Here is a 19,732-nt window from a genome sequence, read left to right as displayed (position 1 = left end):
TGTTTTAATAACATTGTCTACTGTTCCTAGTGCTTTTTTCTGTGATTTTAGTGCCAAATATTTACAGCTTTCTGGTAGAAAATGTATAAAAATGAGTTTAAGTGCACGTTTAAGTGCTTGGTGACATTACATGCCACTGCCCTAATTGCAGACAGGTGTTTATGATTACAAACAGGTTGCAGGGGAGGAGTTCTGTTCCTTCTGTTCCTTGTACCTCGAGACTCCGCCCCTTCTCCCCCCTCGCTCTCCTCTTTAGTCCTCCAGGTACTGCCCAGTTGAGCAACTCTATTTGAAATGTGATCTTTAGTTACACTTTAACAAACCAACGAAAGCCTGCAAGCTACGCTTTTTTATCTAGTTTTTTGTTTAGAGTGACATTGTTCAGAGTGACATTTTAGCTAAATAGCAAAAAACAAAGTTAAAATCTGATCCATAGCAAAAAACTTCGTCTTTTGCTATGCGTCAGACCTGGACGACTAAGGGATTACAAAGACATTTTAGCTAAATCAAAATTTTATTGAACACTAGCTTCAGTATATCATTAAGCAGTAAGTAAAACCATTCTACTCAAAGTTCTACTACACTGTGATTGGTCAGATTCACTTGTCATTCACTCAAAAAGAGGAGTGGGTAGGAAAAATTTAACTATCTATGCATCAAACAGAAATGCACACATCCACAATATATTAGAAATTGAACCAGTTAAGGTCATATATTTATATATTTATCAATCACGGAGCATAGACTGTATATTTAAATGGACATAGCTAACCCGCAAGCCGCCCCCCGCAGCAAGCCTTGCTCCGGATTGGCTCTCTGGTTTCTATGATATTCGTGGTTGAAATTCCAAATATCGAACTCGGCTCCAAATTCCCTATAACCGCACACTCCCTCAGTCCACTTCTTTACACAGTTTATGTCACTGCCCTTATCCAAGTTCAAATCCAAAGTGTAATCACTTTGGTCAAGGTAAAAACCAAGAACCAAACTTTTAAATACAACAATGTATTAGTTCAGGGAGGGTCTATGCTTAAATGGGTTACATAAAGAGGTGGAAAGCTGCCAATTTGTCGTAATAGAAATAACTTGGAGTCGCTTAGGCACAAAGAACCCATGCCCCACCTCTCCGTCTTTCCCCTCTCCCTCCTCTCCCACTTGCATTCATTCAAATTCTGCAATACACCTAATCACACTTTGAAACCTTACACGCCTCTTACCCTCGGTGAACGGCTCCCAGTTGTAGAGCCGACCCATGAATTCCTGATCGTTGAAGGCCGCACACTGCTCCGCTCTCGAGTCACGTGCTCCTCCCCCTCCCGTCGCAGCACACACCTGGAAGACAAGGCAAAGGAACAAGTGTTAAACCAGAATGAAGTCACTCGCGTATGGGTTTGGTTGATGACATTTGAGAGATTAATGTTGTAATTGCAGATGGAGGGAAGGAGCTAATTTAACTTACTGTTTTTGGAAGAAATTCAAAACGGAAAGTCGTGTTATTTGTCAGGGATCAGTCATGGATGAAGTACTCAATTTTGTAGTTAAGTAAAAGTACAGATACAGAGTTAAAAAAGTAAAAAAAAACATATAAAAATAAGTGAAAGTATTTAAGTACCCATTTAAAAATTTACTTTAAGAGTAAAAAGTAAAAGTGTTGTTTAATTATTTAAGTGTTAAATGTAGTAATACTGATTTAAAAACGATACGTATTTTGGTCAACTGTAGTAATATAAATCAATTTCTAAATTTTTCTTATGAGTTTTGTGCACTTATTTGTTTGCTCAGAGCTGAAGTTTGAACTCAAAAAATTTAGTCATGATATTTCCACAAACATGGTCAAAACACCGGAGGGTGTGTTCCAATTACAGGGGAATCACACTCCTCAGCCTTCCCGGTAAGGTCTATTCCAGGGTACTGGAGAGGAGAATCCGACCGATAGTCGAACCTCGGATTCAGGAGGAGCAGTGTGGTTTTCGTCCTGGTCGTGGAACACTGGACCAGCTCAATACTCTCCATCGGGTCCTCGAGGGCTCATGGGAGTATGCCCAACCAGTCCACATGTGTTTTGTGGATCTGGAGAAGGCATTCGACCGTGTCCCTCGTGGTGTCCTTTGGGGGGTGCTCTGGGAGTATGGGGTCCGGGGCTCTTTGCTAAGGGCTGTCCGGTCCCTGTATGACCGGAGCAGGAGCTGTGTTCGCATTGCCGGCAGTAAGTCAGACCTGTTCCCGGTGCATGTTGGACTCCGCCAGGGCTGCCCTTTGTCACCGGTTCTGTTCATTATATTTATGGACAGAATTTCTAGGCGCAGTCAGGGGCCGGAGGGGGCCTGGTTTGGGAACCACAGGATTTCATCTCTGCTGTTTGCAGATGATGTTGTCCTGATGGCTTCTTCGAGCCAGGACCTGCAGCAGGCACTGGGGCGGTTTGCAGCCGAGTGTGAAGCGGCTGGGATGAGAATCAGCTCCTCCAAATCCGAGGCCATGGTTCTCGACCGGAAAAAGGTGGTTTGCTCTCTCCGGGTGGGTGGTGAGTCTCTGCCCCAAGTGGAGGAGTTCAAGTATCTCGGGGTCTTGTTCAGGAGTGAGGGAAGGATGGAGCGTGAGATTGACAGGCGGATCGGTGCAGCGTCTGCAGTGATGCGGTCGCTGTATCGGTCCGTTGTGGTAAAGAAGGAGCTGAGCCGGAAGGCGAAGCTCTCGATTTACCGGTCAATCTGCGTTCCTACCCTCACCTATGGTCATGAGCTTTGGGTAATGACCGAAAGGACAAGATCGCGGATACAAGCGGCTGAAATGGGCTTCCTCCGCAGAGTGGCCGGGCGCACCCTTAGGGATAGGGTGAGGAGCTCGGTCACACGGGAGGAGCTCGGAGTAGAGCCGCTGCTCCTACACGTTGAGAGGAACCAGCTGAGGTGGCTCGGGCATCTGCTCAGGATGCCTCCTGGACGCCTCCCTAGGGAGGTGTTCTGGGCATGTCCCACCGGGAGGAGGCCCCGGGGAAGACCCAGGACACGCTGGAGGGACTATGTCTCTCGGCTGGCCTGGGAACGCCTTGGGGTCCCACCGGAGGAGCTGGAGGACGTGTCCGGGGTGAGGGAAGTCTGGGAGTCCCTGCTTAGACTGCTGCCCCCGCGACCCGGCCCCGGATAAGCGGAAGAAAATGGATGGATGGATGGATGGATGGTCAAAATAACCCCTCAAATCATATGAAAAGTACTTTTTACTTTTCAGTCCAGTTAAAAAATGTAGTGGAGTAGAAAGTACAGACACTGCTCTCAAATACAGTCAAGCAAAAGTAAAAAATATCCACTGTAAAATTGACTTAAGCAATGCACAGATACCTAAAAATTCTCTTTACTTTGTTACGTTCCACCGCTGTAAGAGACTGGGGCCTGCAAATTTGCCATATTAATCTTGTGGTTTATGGTCCTTTCCACTGACAACAATAGTCTATTTGTGGTAATAGAGAAGACATTTAACTTCGTGCCAGCTTTTGTTTCATGTGGGCAGGAACAGAAATTACACAGAACCTTAAACCAGCTCCAAACATCTGCATTTCATGTAACTTTTCTAGTGGATGACCCTCAACCCGGCGTGTCTACATAAAGATGTTGCTGCTTTGCTTGGAATGTTCTACAGTTTGGCATTAATAGTATCCTTTTTTTGTTCAATTTTACATGTTTATATTGTCAAACACATGGATTATAACTGTGAGAATCTGACGTCTAAATTTGCCTGGTGGAGTCGTTTCCGTGAAGATAAATAAATTTAATACGACACCGTGGGATTTTCCAGTGATATCAATAAAGACTCTATGCAGACAAACAGGCAGGTGGCCAGAAAAGTTACATAGTGCATCTTTAAAAAGCTACCATAGAATTCCGAGCATCCCTCCAGCTCAGTTTTGCTCTCCCACTCCCCAGAGAAGCCAGGGTGGAGCGTTACAAGAGAAACCCAAGAAATAACAGCTAATAACAAAGAGGTCAATTAAGTTAGAGGTGCGCACATGCTTAGGAGAACTATGCAAGGGATAAACGCATATGGGAATAATGGATTTTTGGAAGCGGAGGGACACATAAATCCTCCAGTGCATGACCGTATACAGTTAGCGGCAGTGAATGCATGTAGCAGTATGTGTGTGTGTGTATGTTTAAGCTAGCCAAGGCAGAACACTTATGGAGCTGCGCGGTCCAAGGAGCTTTAGCATACCTGAGCCGGAGGAGACAGCTCAACTGTCACGGAGAAAAGAGCAGAGGTGGACTCTTAGGTTAGAGTACTGCAGCTTCAAAATAATGCTATAAGTAAAAAGGAGTCATCCGAATTGTTGATCAAGTTAAAGTTAAAGGTTGTGTTTATTGCGCTGATAAACTGTGCACGCTTGCATCTCCACAAACCTCACAAAACTGTTATTTTTTTTTACTTGGAGAGGCCTGTCTTACTCACATTTTTATACAGCGCTTTTTCACCTTCTAGACCAGGGGTGTCCAAACTTTTCTCATTAATAGCCACATATAAAAACAGACAAATACAGTGAATACTTCAAATCTACGTGTTTTTTACAAGTTAGACTGAACCACTAGACCTTTATTCACGCTTACATCCTCAACGGAACACATTAAATATCTGAAATGGGCTTGTTAAAGTCGATTTTCAGAAATGTACAGTCAAAAGTGCTATTTAAGGTAATATGGGACAATTCACCTGGAAGCGCGAGGACCGAAAAAAATTAGCATGAGGGCCGCATTTGGTCCCCGGGCCACAGTTTGGGCGTGCCTGTTCTAGACACTCAAGGAACCACTCAATCATTCACACGCACATTCATACACCAGCGTACGCAGACAATGAGAACAAGGTGGGTTAAGTGTCTTGCCCAAGGACACAACAACAGCATTCATGTGTGGGGAGCTGGAATTTCACCGCCAAACCGTGAGTCAGTGGATCTCACGGCTCAATTTCCACAAAGACTGTTTCGAAATATGGTTTTAACTTTGTATTTCGATGGAATTATGCAGGTGACACGCTACCTCCAGAAAGTTACATACTGTACCTTTAAAGTAGTGAAGTATTTGGGCAACTTAGGGTAGAATTTTTATTTCAAACTGTATAAACATGGCTTATATGTGTCCCTAGATATAAGGTAAAAATGTTTAAATCAAATATTGTTTTTACTGTTAACAATTGTAATGTTGATGATGAGTGACTAGTAGTATTGTTACTTCAAATATTACACAAATATAAGTAAAAAGTGTGGTAAAACTACAACATTTTACTCCAAAAGTGACTGCAGGTTAATTTAACAGTGAATAAATGTAACTCCCGGGGATCTAACCTTGAATCCTTGAGACACGCATTACATCAGGTAAAACATTCAGCAAAGCCACAAGAATGTTTGAGCTCTGAGCCAAAGTAATGAGAGACCACACAGGCGAAAGACGGGAGAGAGGGATGACAAGAGGAGAGGAAACCAGCGCCAAAACTGGAGATCTTCTAATGCAGGGGTAAACGCTCTGCTGATTAAACCACATTTTTACACTTGGAACTGACATAAAAGGGTTAAGCGCTGGTGAGTCACATCTCCAAAGTTCAAAACCTTTTGGCTACAAATATAAAAGCAAAAAATGACACCAAAATTGGAAACTTTACTTAAGAAAATGTAAAAATCTGGTCTCGTTTCATTCCTGTGAACCCAATCTCGAGTCTTTGGGGAACAGTGTCTCATCCTGCCACATCAGATAAAATGTAATGTAATAAAATCTAGTATCTTCACTTCAGGACAGTGGTTTGAGTCTATAAATTTGGTTGTGGTACATATCACCTCAGTCTTGACTTTGAATCTGACTTTGAATTTGCTGAATGTCTCTCCCCACTCTTTCTTGTCCGACTCAATGGTTTCAGAGTGATGAAAACAGGACTGTTGCCATAGTAATTCTTAATATCTTTTGAATGGTCATTAAGTCCTCAAAATGGTCATCGTGGATCATTCCCATTAACAGCTGGGTCACTACTGATAAACAGTGGTGGAACGTAACGCAGTAAAAGTACAAGTAGTAAAGCCGTGCACTTAAGTATAAACTTTAGCTATCTGTACTTTACTGAAGGTGATTTTACTTTTTTTTTTCACTTTTACTTTACCACGTTTGAGAGAAGGTATCTTTTTCCATTTTCATTTTTTTTAAACTGGGCTGAAAAGTAAAAGTATTTTTTTTTATATAGTTTGAAACCTACTGAAAAAGCTGAGGGATTATTTTTAACACTCTCATACTTTGAGCAAACAAAAATATACAAATTAAAATCAGTTCAACTGTTTCTGTTGCGCTTTAATACTTTCACTTAAGTAAAGTTAAGTTTTTCATGTGAAACTTTTACTTTTACTCGAGTATTCTTTTGCTCCAATATCTGTACTTTTACTTAAGTAACAAAAGTGACTACAAAGTGCTGGTAAATACATTTATCTGCCATAAAATCTGCATTAGTTTAACATTGGACTAACTTGTAAATATCCTGCATATAGTTGAAGTACACAGACACAGTACAGATCCCATAACTGAACTACACAAATATAAACGCTCTAAAAACACCGTCTTTAAGAATAAAACGCTTGGACACAGATGTGACACAGTGATCTGACAGACAGCTGCTGCACCACAGTCACACTTCTCCACAATAACCTCGTCTTTCACTGCTCTCTCTCTTTCTGTCTCTTTTTCTCTTTGTGATTCGTTCCTTTCCTCTCTGGTCCTCTCTGACTGCACACAGCTGCCGTCTTAACAGCTGTAATATTCCTTGTCGCTGTGGAGTTTGGGCGTTGAGAGCGGGAGGGAGTTGTCGAGTTTATACAACGAGCAGGAACGCGCCCGGCCTGCGTACACATAACGGGCCTGCGCACACATAACGGTTCCCATGTGAAGAGGCATCTGAGACGCAGTGTAACCGAACGGATCAAGAGTCAAAGGCATTCCTCCGAGCGCTAACACCCTATGGCCCTCTGCCACTGTCACAAGGATCTCCCAAGGATTAGCCGCGTCTTCAGAGAAAACAGCAACGTTAGCTCTCTCACGATAATTACTATATTCACTTATCGTTCAATGTATAAAAGCTGGAACTATTTATTTTGGGGCTCAATAAGTATCATGTGTATAATTTCTTTGTTAAAGTTAGTTTTTTTTGCCATTTTTGTGTAATAAGGTCAGATTTGAGTTGTAGAAGGTTGTATAGATCACTTCTGTGGCTAATTATTGGTTCATTCTGCACTTCAAAATGTGTTATCATGTCAGGCCTAAGAAACGCATGTGGTTCTATTGATCGGGTGAGTCAAGAAGTCAGAGCTCAAGGGAATAAAAATGACTAAAGTGAATGTTAAACTGAATTGAGTTAAGTTAAATTGAGACATCACACTATACACTTCACAAAAAGGATAGCTTAGATGATTTTTCTAGCTGGTTTCAAGATGGCATATAAAGCCAACCACACATTGCATTTTTTAGTCTTAAACAAGTATTAAATGTGCGACAAAAGGGGCAGGCCATAGACACGAGGAGAATTGGAGGTCAAAGACTGCAGCGAAGAGACCGCACACCACAAGCTAAAAGTTGTGAGCTGTCAAACTATAGTGCACCTCGCATCAGCTACAGTAAAATGACTCACTTTGAGACTCTAAAGTTTTAGCGTTTTAGTTTTTGAGATATTATGTTTTGTTTTTTTGTTTTTTTTAAAGGGCACTGCATATGTTTTTAGTTGGAGGGTCTGAAACCTCATTCTCCATGAATTTGTTGTTTCTTTGCCTGGAATGTTCCACCAAATGACATAAAACTTGACACTCTCCATGGTGACAAGCGGACGACTCCATCATACCAAGTCAATCTGAGAATAAAAAGTTGCAGACGTTTTTTAATTTGTACCAAAATGACAACGCGAAGCTGTCGTATCCTACGTGTATCATCGATTATGAAAATACAACTGGAGAATAAAGTCAGTAGAGAGCAGTGGGTGTGTAACGTGGCAGTGAAAACAGAGATTGATCACCAATATGGCTTAACGAATTAAATATTGCTTAGACAGGCATGAATCACTCCAAAAACAACTTGGACAGGGTAAATGAGAAGAACAACTAGAACATGGTTAAAAGCTCTGAAAATGGACTTTGTCTCATAGGTCTGATTTAAATCTAATATTCTCAAGTCTTCAAGTCACTGTTGTAAATCTATAGATATTCATATTTTGCAGTGTATGCTACTGTGACCCGCTGTTTGTTGCCGTACTGTGAAACACTGTGACCGATGTGAAAAAGCCTATTCAAATGTAACTTATTCCTTTGTTTACAGATGTGTGCAGTTGTCCAGATTTTGTGTTTATTAATTCCTGGATCCACAACAATAACTAATTTGTTCCAATTTTCTGCAACTAAGCGAACCCATGTGCACAAACACTTCTCCAAATTGAAAGTTAATGTATGTTTATGGACTACATGTTAACAGAAAAAGGTCCCACAGATTCAGCAGTATAAGGTCACGCGGGGGCCGTACCTCTGCCGTGTTGTAAATCCATCTGATGTGTGTGAAACGTGGTTTGTAATGGCTCTAAATATTTCTGCTGCAGATAAACAGGTTTGGGCTCTTTTTAAACTAAAAACCATTTCTGTGTTTTCCAGCGTGGGACCATTAACAAGTGGCTCCAATCACAGACAGGAAGTTACACATACGCTGCAAAAACATGTGAAGAAAAGCCTTGAAATTACAACATTAATATTGTTTTAGAGTAAGTAGTCTTGATTACAGAACGATTGTGTTATTAAACTTGATTTGTTTCATGGCTTGGTTGATTTGTTTCATGGTTTGGTTGAAATTCACACGTCATCTGCTAGTGGCGTTAGACAGTTTCAGTTCATTTCCACAAAGTGATATTACAAAAATGACACCTTTAGACGCTAAACAATCTAGAAAGCAGAGCACTTAAAGCATCTGTAATTAGGTTGGCTAAAATGCCCCTGTTGTATTCTCACATACCACCACTAGATGCTACCTACATTACTGCTGTCCTGACAGAAGGAGACCAGAGAGCACAGGTGAGTTTGAACCAATGTCAGGTGAGGGGAGGAGCCAAGTGAGTGGAGGGGAGAACAGGTTTCACACTGCCATTGATTGGTGAAAAAAATCAAATAAACTCACAGATGGTAGCGTTAAATGATATTCTGTGGCACATAATTTAGCTTGAAATCCTGGTCCTTCAGTCCTGGTTTGGCCCCAGTTTAGTCATAATTCAAAGGTTCTTGTCAAGACCTAGTTTATTCAATTCATGTGTATTTATATAGCACGTTTAAAACAACTCCAGCTGACCAAAGTACTTCACATAAAAGTCAACAAAAACAGACATGCAGATAACACGATACACAGGAAAAGAACAATAAAACACTAATATATCCTGTCTAGCTAGTAATAAATGCCAGGGAGAAGAGGTGGGTTTTCAGTCTAGTCTGTGTTAAAGACTGTGAGGATCTGACAGGCAAAAGCGCTGCCACAGAAAAGGCTCTATCTTGACCCTGGCTTTGGGCACAGCAGCAGGAGCGGGTTAGCTAATCATTATAGTACTGCAGTAACTCCCTCAGCCCAGGTATAGTTACAGAACGGCTGCGCAACAATTCAGTTTTACTTCTCAAAGCAGCAGTCCACAGCCTCTGTCAGTAAAAGCGTGTGGTTTGGAGCAGAGTTCAGACTTTGTTCTGTTGAATGGCATTGATTACAAGTCTTGCGTATGTTCAGGAAAGTAATACTGAAAGATGAAACAAAACAAAACTTCAAATTCAAATTGATCCATTTTATGAAATCAATCAGCCCTGACAGGTGTAATTTCAGTAGGAAAATGACGCTTCAGTACTCAAGTGGGACTATACACCTAAAGTTCAAATAGAGCTGCTGTTAAACTGGGGGCAGTACCAGGAGGAATAAAGCAAAAGAGGCGGGGTAAAGACGGGGTCTGGATATTTAAGGAACAGTGTGATTGATCTAAAAGGTATCCACACTTCAAACTCCGCCGTTGAAGCAAAGTGTTTGTAATCGGAAACACCAGGGCAGTGCTGTGTGATGTCACCAACTACTGGAAATGCAGAGGCGCCACTGAAGGCAGCACACACTTAGATTTAAACAGTTTTGATCAGAATGCTGCAAATAGACCTAGTTTGGACAAAAGTTGCCAAAAACGTCTACAGATAATGCTGTTTTGTTTTGATTTTTTAGTTGTGAAAAAAGTGGTTTTAAAGTTTAGTCTCACTTCAAATAGATGACTCCAGTCAAGTGCAAATTAATGGTTTGATAACTCCACAAACCACTTTTTGGCTTCTCCTAAAACGTTTAGGGTGTGTAAAAACAGAAGGGGGCCTGTAATGGGCAAGAGGAGGGAGGAAACCGGAGAGAATAAACAGAAGAGAGAGGTGGAGGTGTGGCGGTGGAGGTTGGCCCTGGGTATTTGTGTTATTGTAAAGACTGGTGTGCCCTGAGTTTACTGCCAGAACTGCACAGAGCTGTACCCCGTAATCACCCAGAGGAGGGGCAGAGGGGGGGCAGAGGAGAGGCAGAGGAGGGGCAGAAGAGGGGCAGAGGAGAGGCAGAGGGGGGGCAGAAGAGCTGACAGCCACACAACAGGGGAGACTGGCACTTTGACAACGAAATGAAAAAGACTGGGAGAGAGAGAAGGAGGAGGGAGGGGAGGGAGACAGAGAGAGGAGGGGAGGGACAGAGAGAGAAAGAGGAGGAGGGGAGGGCAGGGAGACAGAGAGAGAGGTGTGTGAGAGTGAGGGAGGGAGCGAGGGAGAGGGAGAGAGTTTGTCAATGACTGAAAACGACTGGGAGAGAGAGAAAGAGGAGGGAGGGGAGGGAGACAAAGAGAGGAGGGGAGGGACAGAGAGAGAGAGAGAGAGAGGAGGGGGGGCAGAGAGAGAGACAGGAGGAGGGGAGGGGAGGGAGACAGAGAGAGAGGTGTGTGAGAGTGAGGGAGGGAGAGAGAGAGAGGGAGAGAGTTTGTCAATGACTAAAAAAAAGCTGGGAGAGAGAGAGAAGGAGCAGGGGAGGGAGACAGAGCGAGAGAGAGAGACAGAGTGAAACGTGTGAAAGTAAGTGAAGGAGAGAGAGAGGGGGGAAGAGAAAGGGGAAAACTATGAGTTGAGTTTGTCAATGACTGAAAAAGAGTGGGAGAGAAAAAGTGGGAGGAGGGAAGGGGGAGAGACAGAGAGCTGAGGAAAAGGAAGGGGGGGAAGACTATCAGTTTATCAATGACTGAATAAGAGTGGGAGAGAGAAAGAGGGAGGAAGGGAGGGAGAGAGACAGAGAGAGACACAGAGAGAGGTGTGAGTGAGGGAACAAGAGAGACAGAGAGAGAGCAACAGGGAGAGAGAAAGTGAGAGCAGAGGAAAAGAAAGGGGGGAAGACTCAGTTTGTCAATGACTGAAAAAGAGTGGGAGAGAGAAAGAGGGAGGAGGGGAGGGAGAGGGACAGAGAAAGAGGGAGGGAGGGAGGACTAGAGAGGGAGAGGGGGATGGAGAGAGAGAGGGGGGAAGACTATCAGTTTGTCAATGGCTTTGATAGTGAGAGAGGTAGAAGAGGGGATAGAGAGACACAGAGAGGGAGTGAGAGAGAGAGGAGAAAAAGAGGGAGAGAAGCAAAGGAGAGGGGGAGAGAGAGGGAGAGAGGAAAGACTGGTAGTTTATCAAGATTGGGGGAGAGAGGGAAAGAGGAGAAGGAAGAAAGGAATAGAGGAGGATAGAGGACTAAAGAGAGTTAAAGGAGTAAAGACAGTTAAATGAGTGAGAGAGATAGGGGAGAGAGAGAATTAGAAAGTGGGGAGAAAGAGAGAGGAGTAAAAAGAGAAGAAGAAAGAAGGAAAAGTGGAGGAGAGAAGGAAAAGTGAAGGAAAAACAGTCAGATGAGAGAGAAAAGGGTGAAATCAGGTAAAAAGTGTGGAGAGAGGGGAGAGAAAGAGAAAGGAAAGCGATAGAAGATAGAGACAGACAGAAAGAGAGAGCAAAAGTCAGAAGTCAAGGCTGGCAGTTTGTCAAGAGAGGGTGAAAAAGGACAGGTGAAAGAGAGAGAGAGAGATGGAGAGGCAAAGGGAAAGAAAGATATTCAAGAAAGAGAGATTGTTTTTACAGACGTTTGGAGTGGGCTGCAGCGGTCTGTGGTACATAGACGTGGTCAGGATGGGTCCGGGGTTGTGGCCAAATAAAAAGCGAAAAGTCAAAGCCGTGAGATGTCGAGGAAACATTTAACACAGAGATTAAACTGTCAGAGAGAGAGACGCTCACACATGAATGAGTGTAACTGTACGAGCTCCAGCTGATCACATTACATCCACTTTGACATGGAATTTATTATCCCCAAGAGGCAGGTCTCCATTGGAAACCACATCACAAAATGAAACAAGCTGTTGGCATTTATGCACGATTTTACACTTACAGTAACATGATCATTTCAACTTTACTGACGTCTCCATAGAGCAACTTCAATACGAGCTGGACGTATCAACAAAGATTGGGAAGAACTCAGATTTTTCCATATTTTCCAATAATATTCCAGTAAATCATAAATATGCTGAATTGTAAATGTCAAAACAAAAATATGCTACGTGTGACCTGGCATCCATTTTTAATAATTTGAATTTATTTTTCTGATCAAGGCCAACGCACAAAAACTAAGCTTATAAAAGAGCAGATGCCACGTGCCAGGTTTTAGCAAAAGTGCCAGTTTCAACCCGTAGTTTTTGGACGGGTCGATGCCAAATTACAATAGAAAAAATGTGTACTGATTGAGAAGTTCATTCACTAAAACTTTTAAGTCTTGCAAGTTAGTACACAGCAGTGAGTGGGGATAGGTGACAGGTGAAAACGAACATTTTCCAAGTATTTTTCAAGCCTCACGCAAACAAAATACTCAAAAATACAGCTCAGAGTGAGATAACAATGAGGGAACACTGTTATAACGTTAGAAGCTTGTAAAAGTGGGTTTTGTCTAACATGTGTGTGCTTTGATAGTTAAGCTCCTTGACTAACAAACTCAATGCTATGCACATTTGGATTGACATGTCTGAAGCAACATGTGACACTCGCTCGGCCCGAAGTGAAAGTGCGCGATGAAAGAGTGACAGCACGGGACCGTCAGGGCGAGGAAAACTGCAAGACGGGAAGCCTAATGGAGAACAGGAGCAAACAGGTGAGAGCGAACTGAGCCAGATGATGAAAGAAAGAGGGGAGGAGGGGAGGAGGAGAGGGAGAGGAGAGGGAGATAGAAGGAGGGTAGGGGGAGAGATAGGAGAGGGAGCAGAGGTGAGGTGAGGGGGGGGGGAGAAAGAGAGAAGGGGGAGATGAGCAGGAGACAGAAGGAGATAGAAGGAGAGAAGAGGGAGGGAGAGAGAGGGAGGGGTGAGGGGAGGAGAGGGTAATGAGAGAGACAGTTGAGAAGGGGAGAGAGTGAGAAGAGGTGGAGAGAAAGAGAAAGAGAGATAAGAAGAGTAGGAGAGGAGACGGGGAGAGGGGAGAGACAGACAGTTGGGGAGGGAGTGAAAAGAGGTAGAGAGAAAGGGAGGGGGATAGAAGGAGATTAGGGGGAGAGAGGGGTAGGGAGGGGAAGAGGAAGAGAGTGGAGAGAGGTAAAGAGGGGAGAGGGAGATGGAGGGAGAGAGAGAGGGAGAGAGAGGGAAAAGGGGAGCAGGGGGAAAGAGGGGAGAGAAAGGCAGAGAGAGTGGAGGTGGAGAGAGGGAGAAGAGGGGTAGAGAGGTGAAGAGAGAGAGCGGAGAGAGGCAACGAGGAGGGAAGAGGGAGAAAGGGGGAAAGAAAGGAGGAGGGAGGGAGCAGGGGAGCGGGGGGAAAGAGGGGAGAAAGGGAGAGCAGGGGAGGTTAGAGAAGAGGATTGCAGAGTTTCAACAAACAGCACTGAATATAACTGTGTGTACTTTGTTCTAGCACAAACTCACTCACACAAGGTTATGGAGATAAAAATAACATGGACCTACGTATTATTAACAACCGCAGACTGATGAGAGGAGGTGGAGCTTTGGACTGTGCAAATTTGTAAAATGTTTCTGACATTGTTTATGATTGTGATTAGATTTGTGATTTATGTTTTGTATTCAGGATTCAGTTACAAGCCCATTTTAAGCAAAAGAGTATTAACACCTGAAAGAATTTGAATGCCCTTCAATTTAAATTTTTTTTTTTTTTTTATTGCTGCCCTACAGGGGTTTTCATTGAGCAAGAAAGTATTTAGTATGAATGAATTTAGGAATGTTTTATTTTGGCTGTTCATGTCCAAAATAATCCTTCTCTCATCTTAAAATGGGACTGAAACATTTGGATTATATAAGTACATTGTTGAGACTAGAAACTGTGTCTTGGATCACATGTCCCTGACCTGTGGGGTGCCTCAGGGGTCAATCCTGGGACCCATTTTGTTCAGTCTCGACATGCTGTCGTTTGACCAGTTAATACACAGCAATAATGTGTCCTACCACAACTCTGCAGATGACACTCAGATCTATGTCTCACTGCAGCAGGTGAATATGGACCAGTGGATTCACTCACACTGCATCCAACAGATCAGTGTGTGGAGGAAAAACAACTTTCTCCAGCTAAACTCGGACAAGACTGAAGTCACCATCTTTGGCCCACAGAAACATAGAGAATGTGTCAGCAGTCACCTCCAGTCTCTCTCTCTAAAACCTTCAAATCAGGCTAGAAATCTCAGGGTAATAATGGCTCAGACTTGAACTTTAACAGCCACATCAAATCAAGAACATCTGCAGCCTTTTACCATCTAAAAATTATTGCAAAAATCAAAAGCATACTGTCTACAGCAGACTTAGAGAGGCTTATCTTGCACAGTGAGGACCTCATAGACCGGGCTCGTGCTGGTGCCCAGAGTCAAGACTAAACATGGGGAATTGGCATTTCAGTTTTATGCAGCTAAAACCTGGAACAGTCTTCCTGAAGATGTGAGACAGGCCTCTAATCTGACAATGTTTAAATCCAGGCTCCAAACGGTTCTGTTTAGCTGTGCATATGACTGAAAGGTTTTTATTCTGCACTCTTCTCTTTTAATGTTAAGTTAAATTATTTATGTTTTCATTTGTTTGGACAGTGATTTTAATGTCTTTCTTGTTAAAGCACTTTGAATTACTTTGTGTATGAACTGTGTTATACAAATAAACTTCCCTTGCCTTGCCTTACGTCCCCACACAACATCAAACAACAACAACAACAAACTGTTTGTCCTTTTTCTACTTCAAACATAAGCAGTACAAGCTCCGATTTCCACCACAAACATTTAAACAAAATTAAACTTACTAAACTTACTAAATTAAACATACACCTTGAAGTTAATATTATGAGCTAAAACAGATGATATGACGTAACATGAGTTTATATTTTGGCCAAACGTGTTATAAAAGCCTGCATTTGACTGATTTATATAGAAGCTGAGGCCAAAGTGTCTCACCCACATTTATATAAGTCAGTGGAGTTGACGCACACATTTAACATGTGACTTCACTTTAACGGATACACATATTTTCTTTATGGACTATACTTGAGCATTTTAAACCCGACCCTCTTATTTCTTCGCTTATTCATCATTACGTCTGCATAGGGGTGGGCCAGGGACCAAAAAAAATCATCACATTTTAATTTAATCACTGCTATTTCCAAAATAAATGAACTTTCTTTGGTCAAAATCTGAAATATTCTCCAAAGTATGTGTTTTTACAGAGGCTTGGTGGTGGACCTCAACATTAAAAAGACCCAAGTTGATCAGTGACGCTAAGAAATGACTAAATCTCTTAATAAACCCACATCAACTTCCTCTTCTCTCTCCACCTCCGCTTATGAGTTTCGGCTGGGACACCATAATTTAAATAGGCTGAACCTTTCAACACTCGTTAACCAGAAAACCCCAGCGACACGTCATCCTCTTCCTTAATATTGTGCAAGCCCGTTCAGCTGCAGGTACAGGTTAAGGCGAGCCGCTCATTCCTCAGGCATTATAGAAACTTCAGGAGCTCAATGACTGACCAACATGCCCCACGGTGCCATAAATCACAGGTACCCGGGCTAATCTGCTGTTTGCACACTCACACACATTGGTGACACAGACTAATACGAGTGTGTAAGGAGCCTCATGTATGTGTGTGTACTCAGTCATTAACATTCTTGTGCATATCTCGTGACCGCGGCAGTGTGGCTGTCGGAGCTTTGCGGGCCACAGCCTTGACCTCGATGGGAAGTCCAAAGTCCAGAAGAGGAAACGCCGCTAATCCATCAATGTGAATACAAAAAGAGATTACAGTGAAAGGGTCTCAGTGAATGGGTTGAGGGCAGGTAGGGTCTAATGCTTTGTCAAGGATATAGTTTGATTTGATTTATTCCAAACTGAAATGTTGAACCTAAACATTTTTTCTTTCCAAATGAATCTACAAAGTGACAAAAGCGGACATGACATGATGGTAAAAAGTGTCAGTAAAAAGTTTTGTTTTATGTGAATAGGCATAGTGAAAACAGGTATATTAAAGGTCCTATATTGTGCAAAATTGACTCTTGTGAGCTTTAAGCCATGTTAGAATACTGTTACCTCCTCAAAAACACATTGTGTTTTGTTTCATTCACACATGTTTGAATAATCCTTCATTATTAGTCTACATCTCCAAAGCTCAAAATGCTCTGTTCAACCTTGTAATGTCATGAAGTTCAGTAGAAATGGGCAATTCCAGGGCTGAAATTAACCAAATGATTCAAGTGAAGGTGTGTGTTTAAAGTTTAAAAACAGCGGAGCACTTCCTGTATTACCACATGACATCACAAGGTGGAACAGTGTTTTCTGTTTGAGAGAAATCAGCCTAAATGTGCAGGGTTTGAGAGTTAAACATTTGTGAATGAAACCAAACACATCTCCCGGTATGTTTGTCATGAGGAAACAACATTATAACAGAGATGAGAAAATAGAGCAATATGGGCTCTTTAACAATAAACCAAGTCAAAACATTCACAATTTTACACAGAAACAACAACACTGCAGTGTGACTGATTGTCCATTCAAGAGATTTAATAAAAAACCCATTGAGATTCCAGCAAATCCACTTTTTTAAAGCTAATTTAAAGACCTTTTTATTTAGAAAAGCTTACTGCTGATGTTTTTAGTTTTTAGCAATTAGTATTTTAATGTTCTTTTATTGTAGCACTCTAGGATTTTGTTTAATTAAGAGAGCATTATAAATAAAATGTATTATTATTACTACTTTTATGTTAAATGGTCAGATTTTTATAAAGCGCTTTTCCACCTTTTCAAGCATTTTACATCAAGTAACCACTCACAGATCCACATACACACTCATACACCAGTGTATGCAGACACTACGGGCGAGGAGGGTCAAGTGTTTTGCCCAAGGACACAACAACTATTAAGCTGGAATCGCACCTCCAACTTGTGATTCAGTGGATTTGACTCTTTACCAAACCTCCATCCTTGGTGTAAGTCACATGTGTCAAACTCAAGGCCCGTGAGCCAAATGTTGCCCTCCACATCATTTTATGTCGCCCTCAACAGGGTAAATTAAAAGGTATGATGGTCTTAAAATGTCATTTTATCATGAGATATGCAGTTATACAGCCTAATTTTACATCTAGGCAAATGCAAATTCAATATTTGTAACTTGAATAACTAATAATTACAGAAACAGTTAATTAACAAGTTACAAAAGTAGTTAGATTTATTTTACATCTGGCCCTTTGAGAGCAGCCATTTTGCTGATGTGGCCCTCAGTGAAAATGTGTTTGACTTCCCTGGTGTAAGTGGACGAAAACTCTACCAACCGAGCTTCTGTCGTGTCACATTTTGCCCGACTTTCACAGATTAGGGCCACCATTTTCCAGAGCCACCACCAGCTGGGAATTACTGCCTCAGCGTGATGTTTTTCAAAGGTCTTTTTTATGGGACCCACATTTTTAAAAGGCCAAAAACAGCGACCCATTTATGGCCTGGTTTAGCTTCACGTGGTGCGACTTAACAACTGCTTTCCTTGTTGTTTTGCCCAATTTTCTTTCACTAAATAATGCTGATGAAGTCATTTATAAGATTAAGTTGTAAAAATAAGTGAGTTAATTGATGGATTTTAGGAACCGAAACCCTGTCCATCAATCATCGGAGCTCTACCCTGTATTTGTGAACCGCTCGTATCCACTATAATTAAAATAAGGCGCAACAACATCGTAACAATCTGAGTGAGCGAACGCCAATGACACATTTAATCGCTTGAGCTGATTCCCAATTTTAAGCTCGTATTTCAAACCCCAGAAACTAATTTGTGTTCTGGCATCTGTGGAGTTCTGAACATAAATTCCAGTGTATATTTATTACGTTTTTTTTCAGCTAGCAAGCACAAACACGGGGAAACAATAGCTTTGAATTGTTTCGGGGCCAAACTCAAAACCACATGAAAAATTATAGTTATTTCGGTGATTAATCAAAGGTTTGGGGGAAAGTAAATGAGCATGTACGTGGGAGCGGAGGAAGCCATCAGATGAAAGGGAGTTTTGAAAGTAACTAGGTGCCCACAGGAGCTGGCCCCATACGCTATAATGAGACTAGCACCTGGTCATTGCAAAGCGAAAACAAAATACACACTTGTTCAAAGGCGTTTGGAACAAGAGCGGCTGAAAGATTTACGAGAAATGAAATCAAAATGTTGAATCATCACGCATAATAAAATAATACGTACGCTTGAGATCAAACATGTGCTGAACTGTACTGAATTCTATCCGAGTTTACAATGAACTGTGCCCAAGAGATTTCAGGTTGTATTTGAATAGACACAGTGAAACGGGGGGTGACGGTGGGTAGCGACATCAAAAGCCTGATTTCAAAGATTGAAATCAGGCTTTTGACCAAAACCCTTGGTCCAGAACCTGATTATTAAACATTTAATTTAAAACTAGAAAAGAAAAATCAATCAATTCTGTCAACCGGACAAAAGCGGTGAAAGGTCTTCAGGTCTAAAACGTTTGCCCGGTTGACAGGATTGAATTTTCTTTTGTTATGGATCATACCTGGACGACAGCCGGATTACACCGACTTTTGGTTTAAAATATGTTTTGAATCTAAAAGTGATATTTGCCAGAAGAGAAACACAATTATATTTTGACTTGAGTTATACCTTTGTTTCTCCCACTGAGGTAAAGGGGAAGAGAAAGAGATAGAGGAGAGGGAGGGTGGGGAGGAGAAGGAGAAGGAGGGAGAGACAGTAGGGGGGAGAGAGCGAGAAAAGGTGGCGAGAAAGAGGGAGGGACATAGAAGAAGAGTAGGAGGAGAGGGGGAGAGGGAGGGAGCGAGGGAGGGAGGGGAGGAGAGGAGATGGAGGGAGAGAGCGAGAAGAGGTGGAGAGAAAGAGAGAGGGAGATTATAATTACATTGACTACATGACTTGACTTATACCTTTGAGAGAAAGAGAGAGAGAGAGAGAGAGTGGGAAAGAGAGGGGGTGTGTGAAGGAGCTAAAAGGAGGGAAGAAAGAGAGAGAGAATGAGAAAGAGGGAGAAGGAGGGAGAGGATAACGAGAGAGACACTTGGACAGTTGAGGGGGAGAGAGTGAGAAGAAGTGGAGAGAAAGAGAGAGGAAGATAGATGAAGAGTAGGAGGAGAGGGGGAGAGGGAGGGAGGGGAGGAGAGGAGATGCAGGAAGAGACAGTAAGGGGAGGGGCGCGAAAAGGTGG

At 42.3% G+C, this 19,732-nt stretch overlaps 1 protein-coding gene across 1 annotated transcript in view; it reads right to left on the bottom strand.

The window, feature by feature from the left end:
- Positions 1 to 19,732, bottom strand: part of adamtsl4 (ADAMTS-like 4) — an 83,816-nt gene that overhangs the window by 45,606 nt on the left and 18,478 nt on the right. The window contains exon 5 of the mRNA XM_033981039.2: positions 1,218 to 1,332. Within this exon, the coding sequence (XP_033836930.1) occupies positions 1,218 to 1,332 (115 nt within the window). The remainder of the gene's footprint in view (positions 1 to 1,217; positions 1,333 to 19,732) is intronic.

Source organism: Periophthalmus magnuspinnatus, chromosome 16 (assembly GCF_009829125.3).
Source record: "Periophthalmus magnuspinnatus isolate fPerMag1 chromosome 16, fPerMag1.2.pri, whole genome shotgun sequence".
In the NCBI taxonomy this organism is placed as follows: domain Eukaryota; kingdom Metazoa; phylum Chordata; class Actinopteri; order Gobiiformes; family Gobiidae; genus Periophthalmus; species Periophthalmus magnuspinnatus.
The sequence above is the reverse complement of the archived record's forward strand: the minus strand, read 5'-3'. Positions and strand labels throughout refer to the sequence as shown.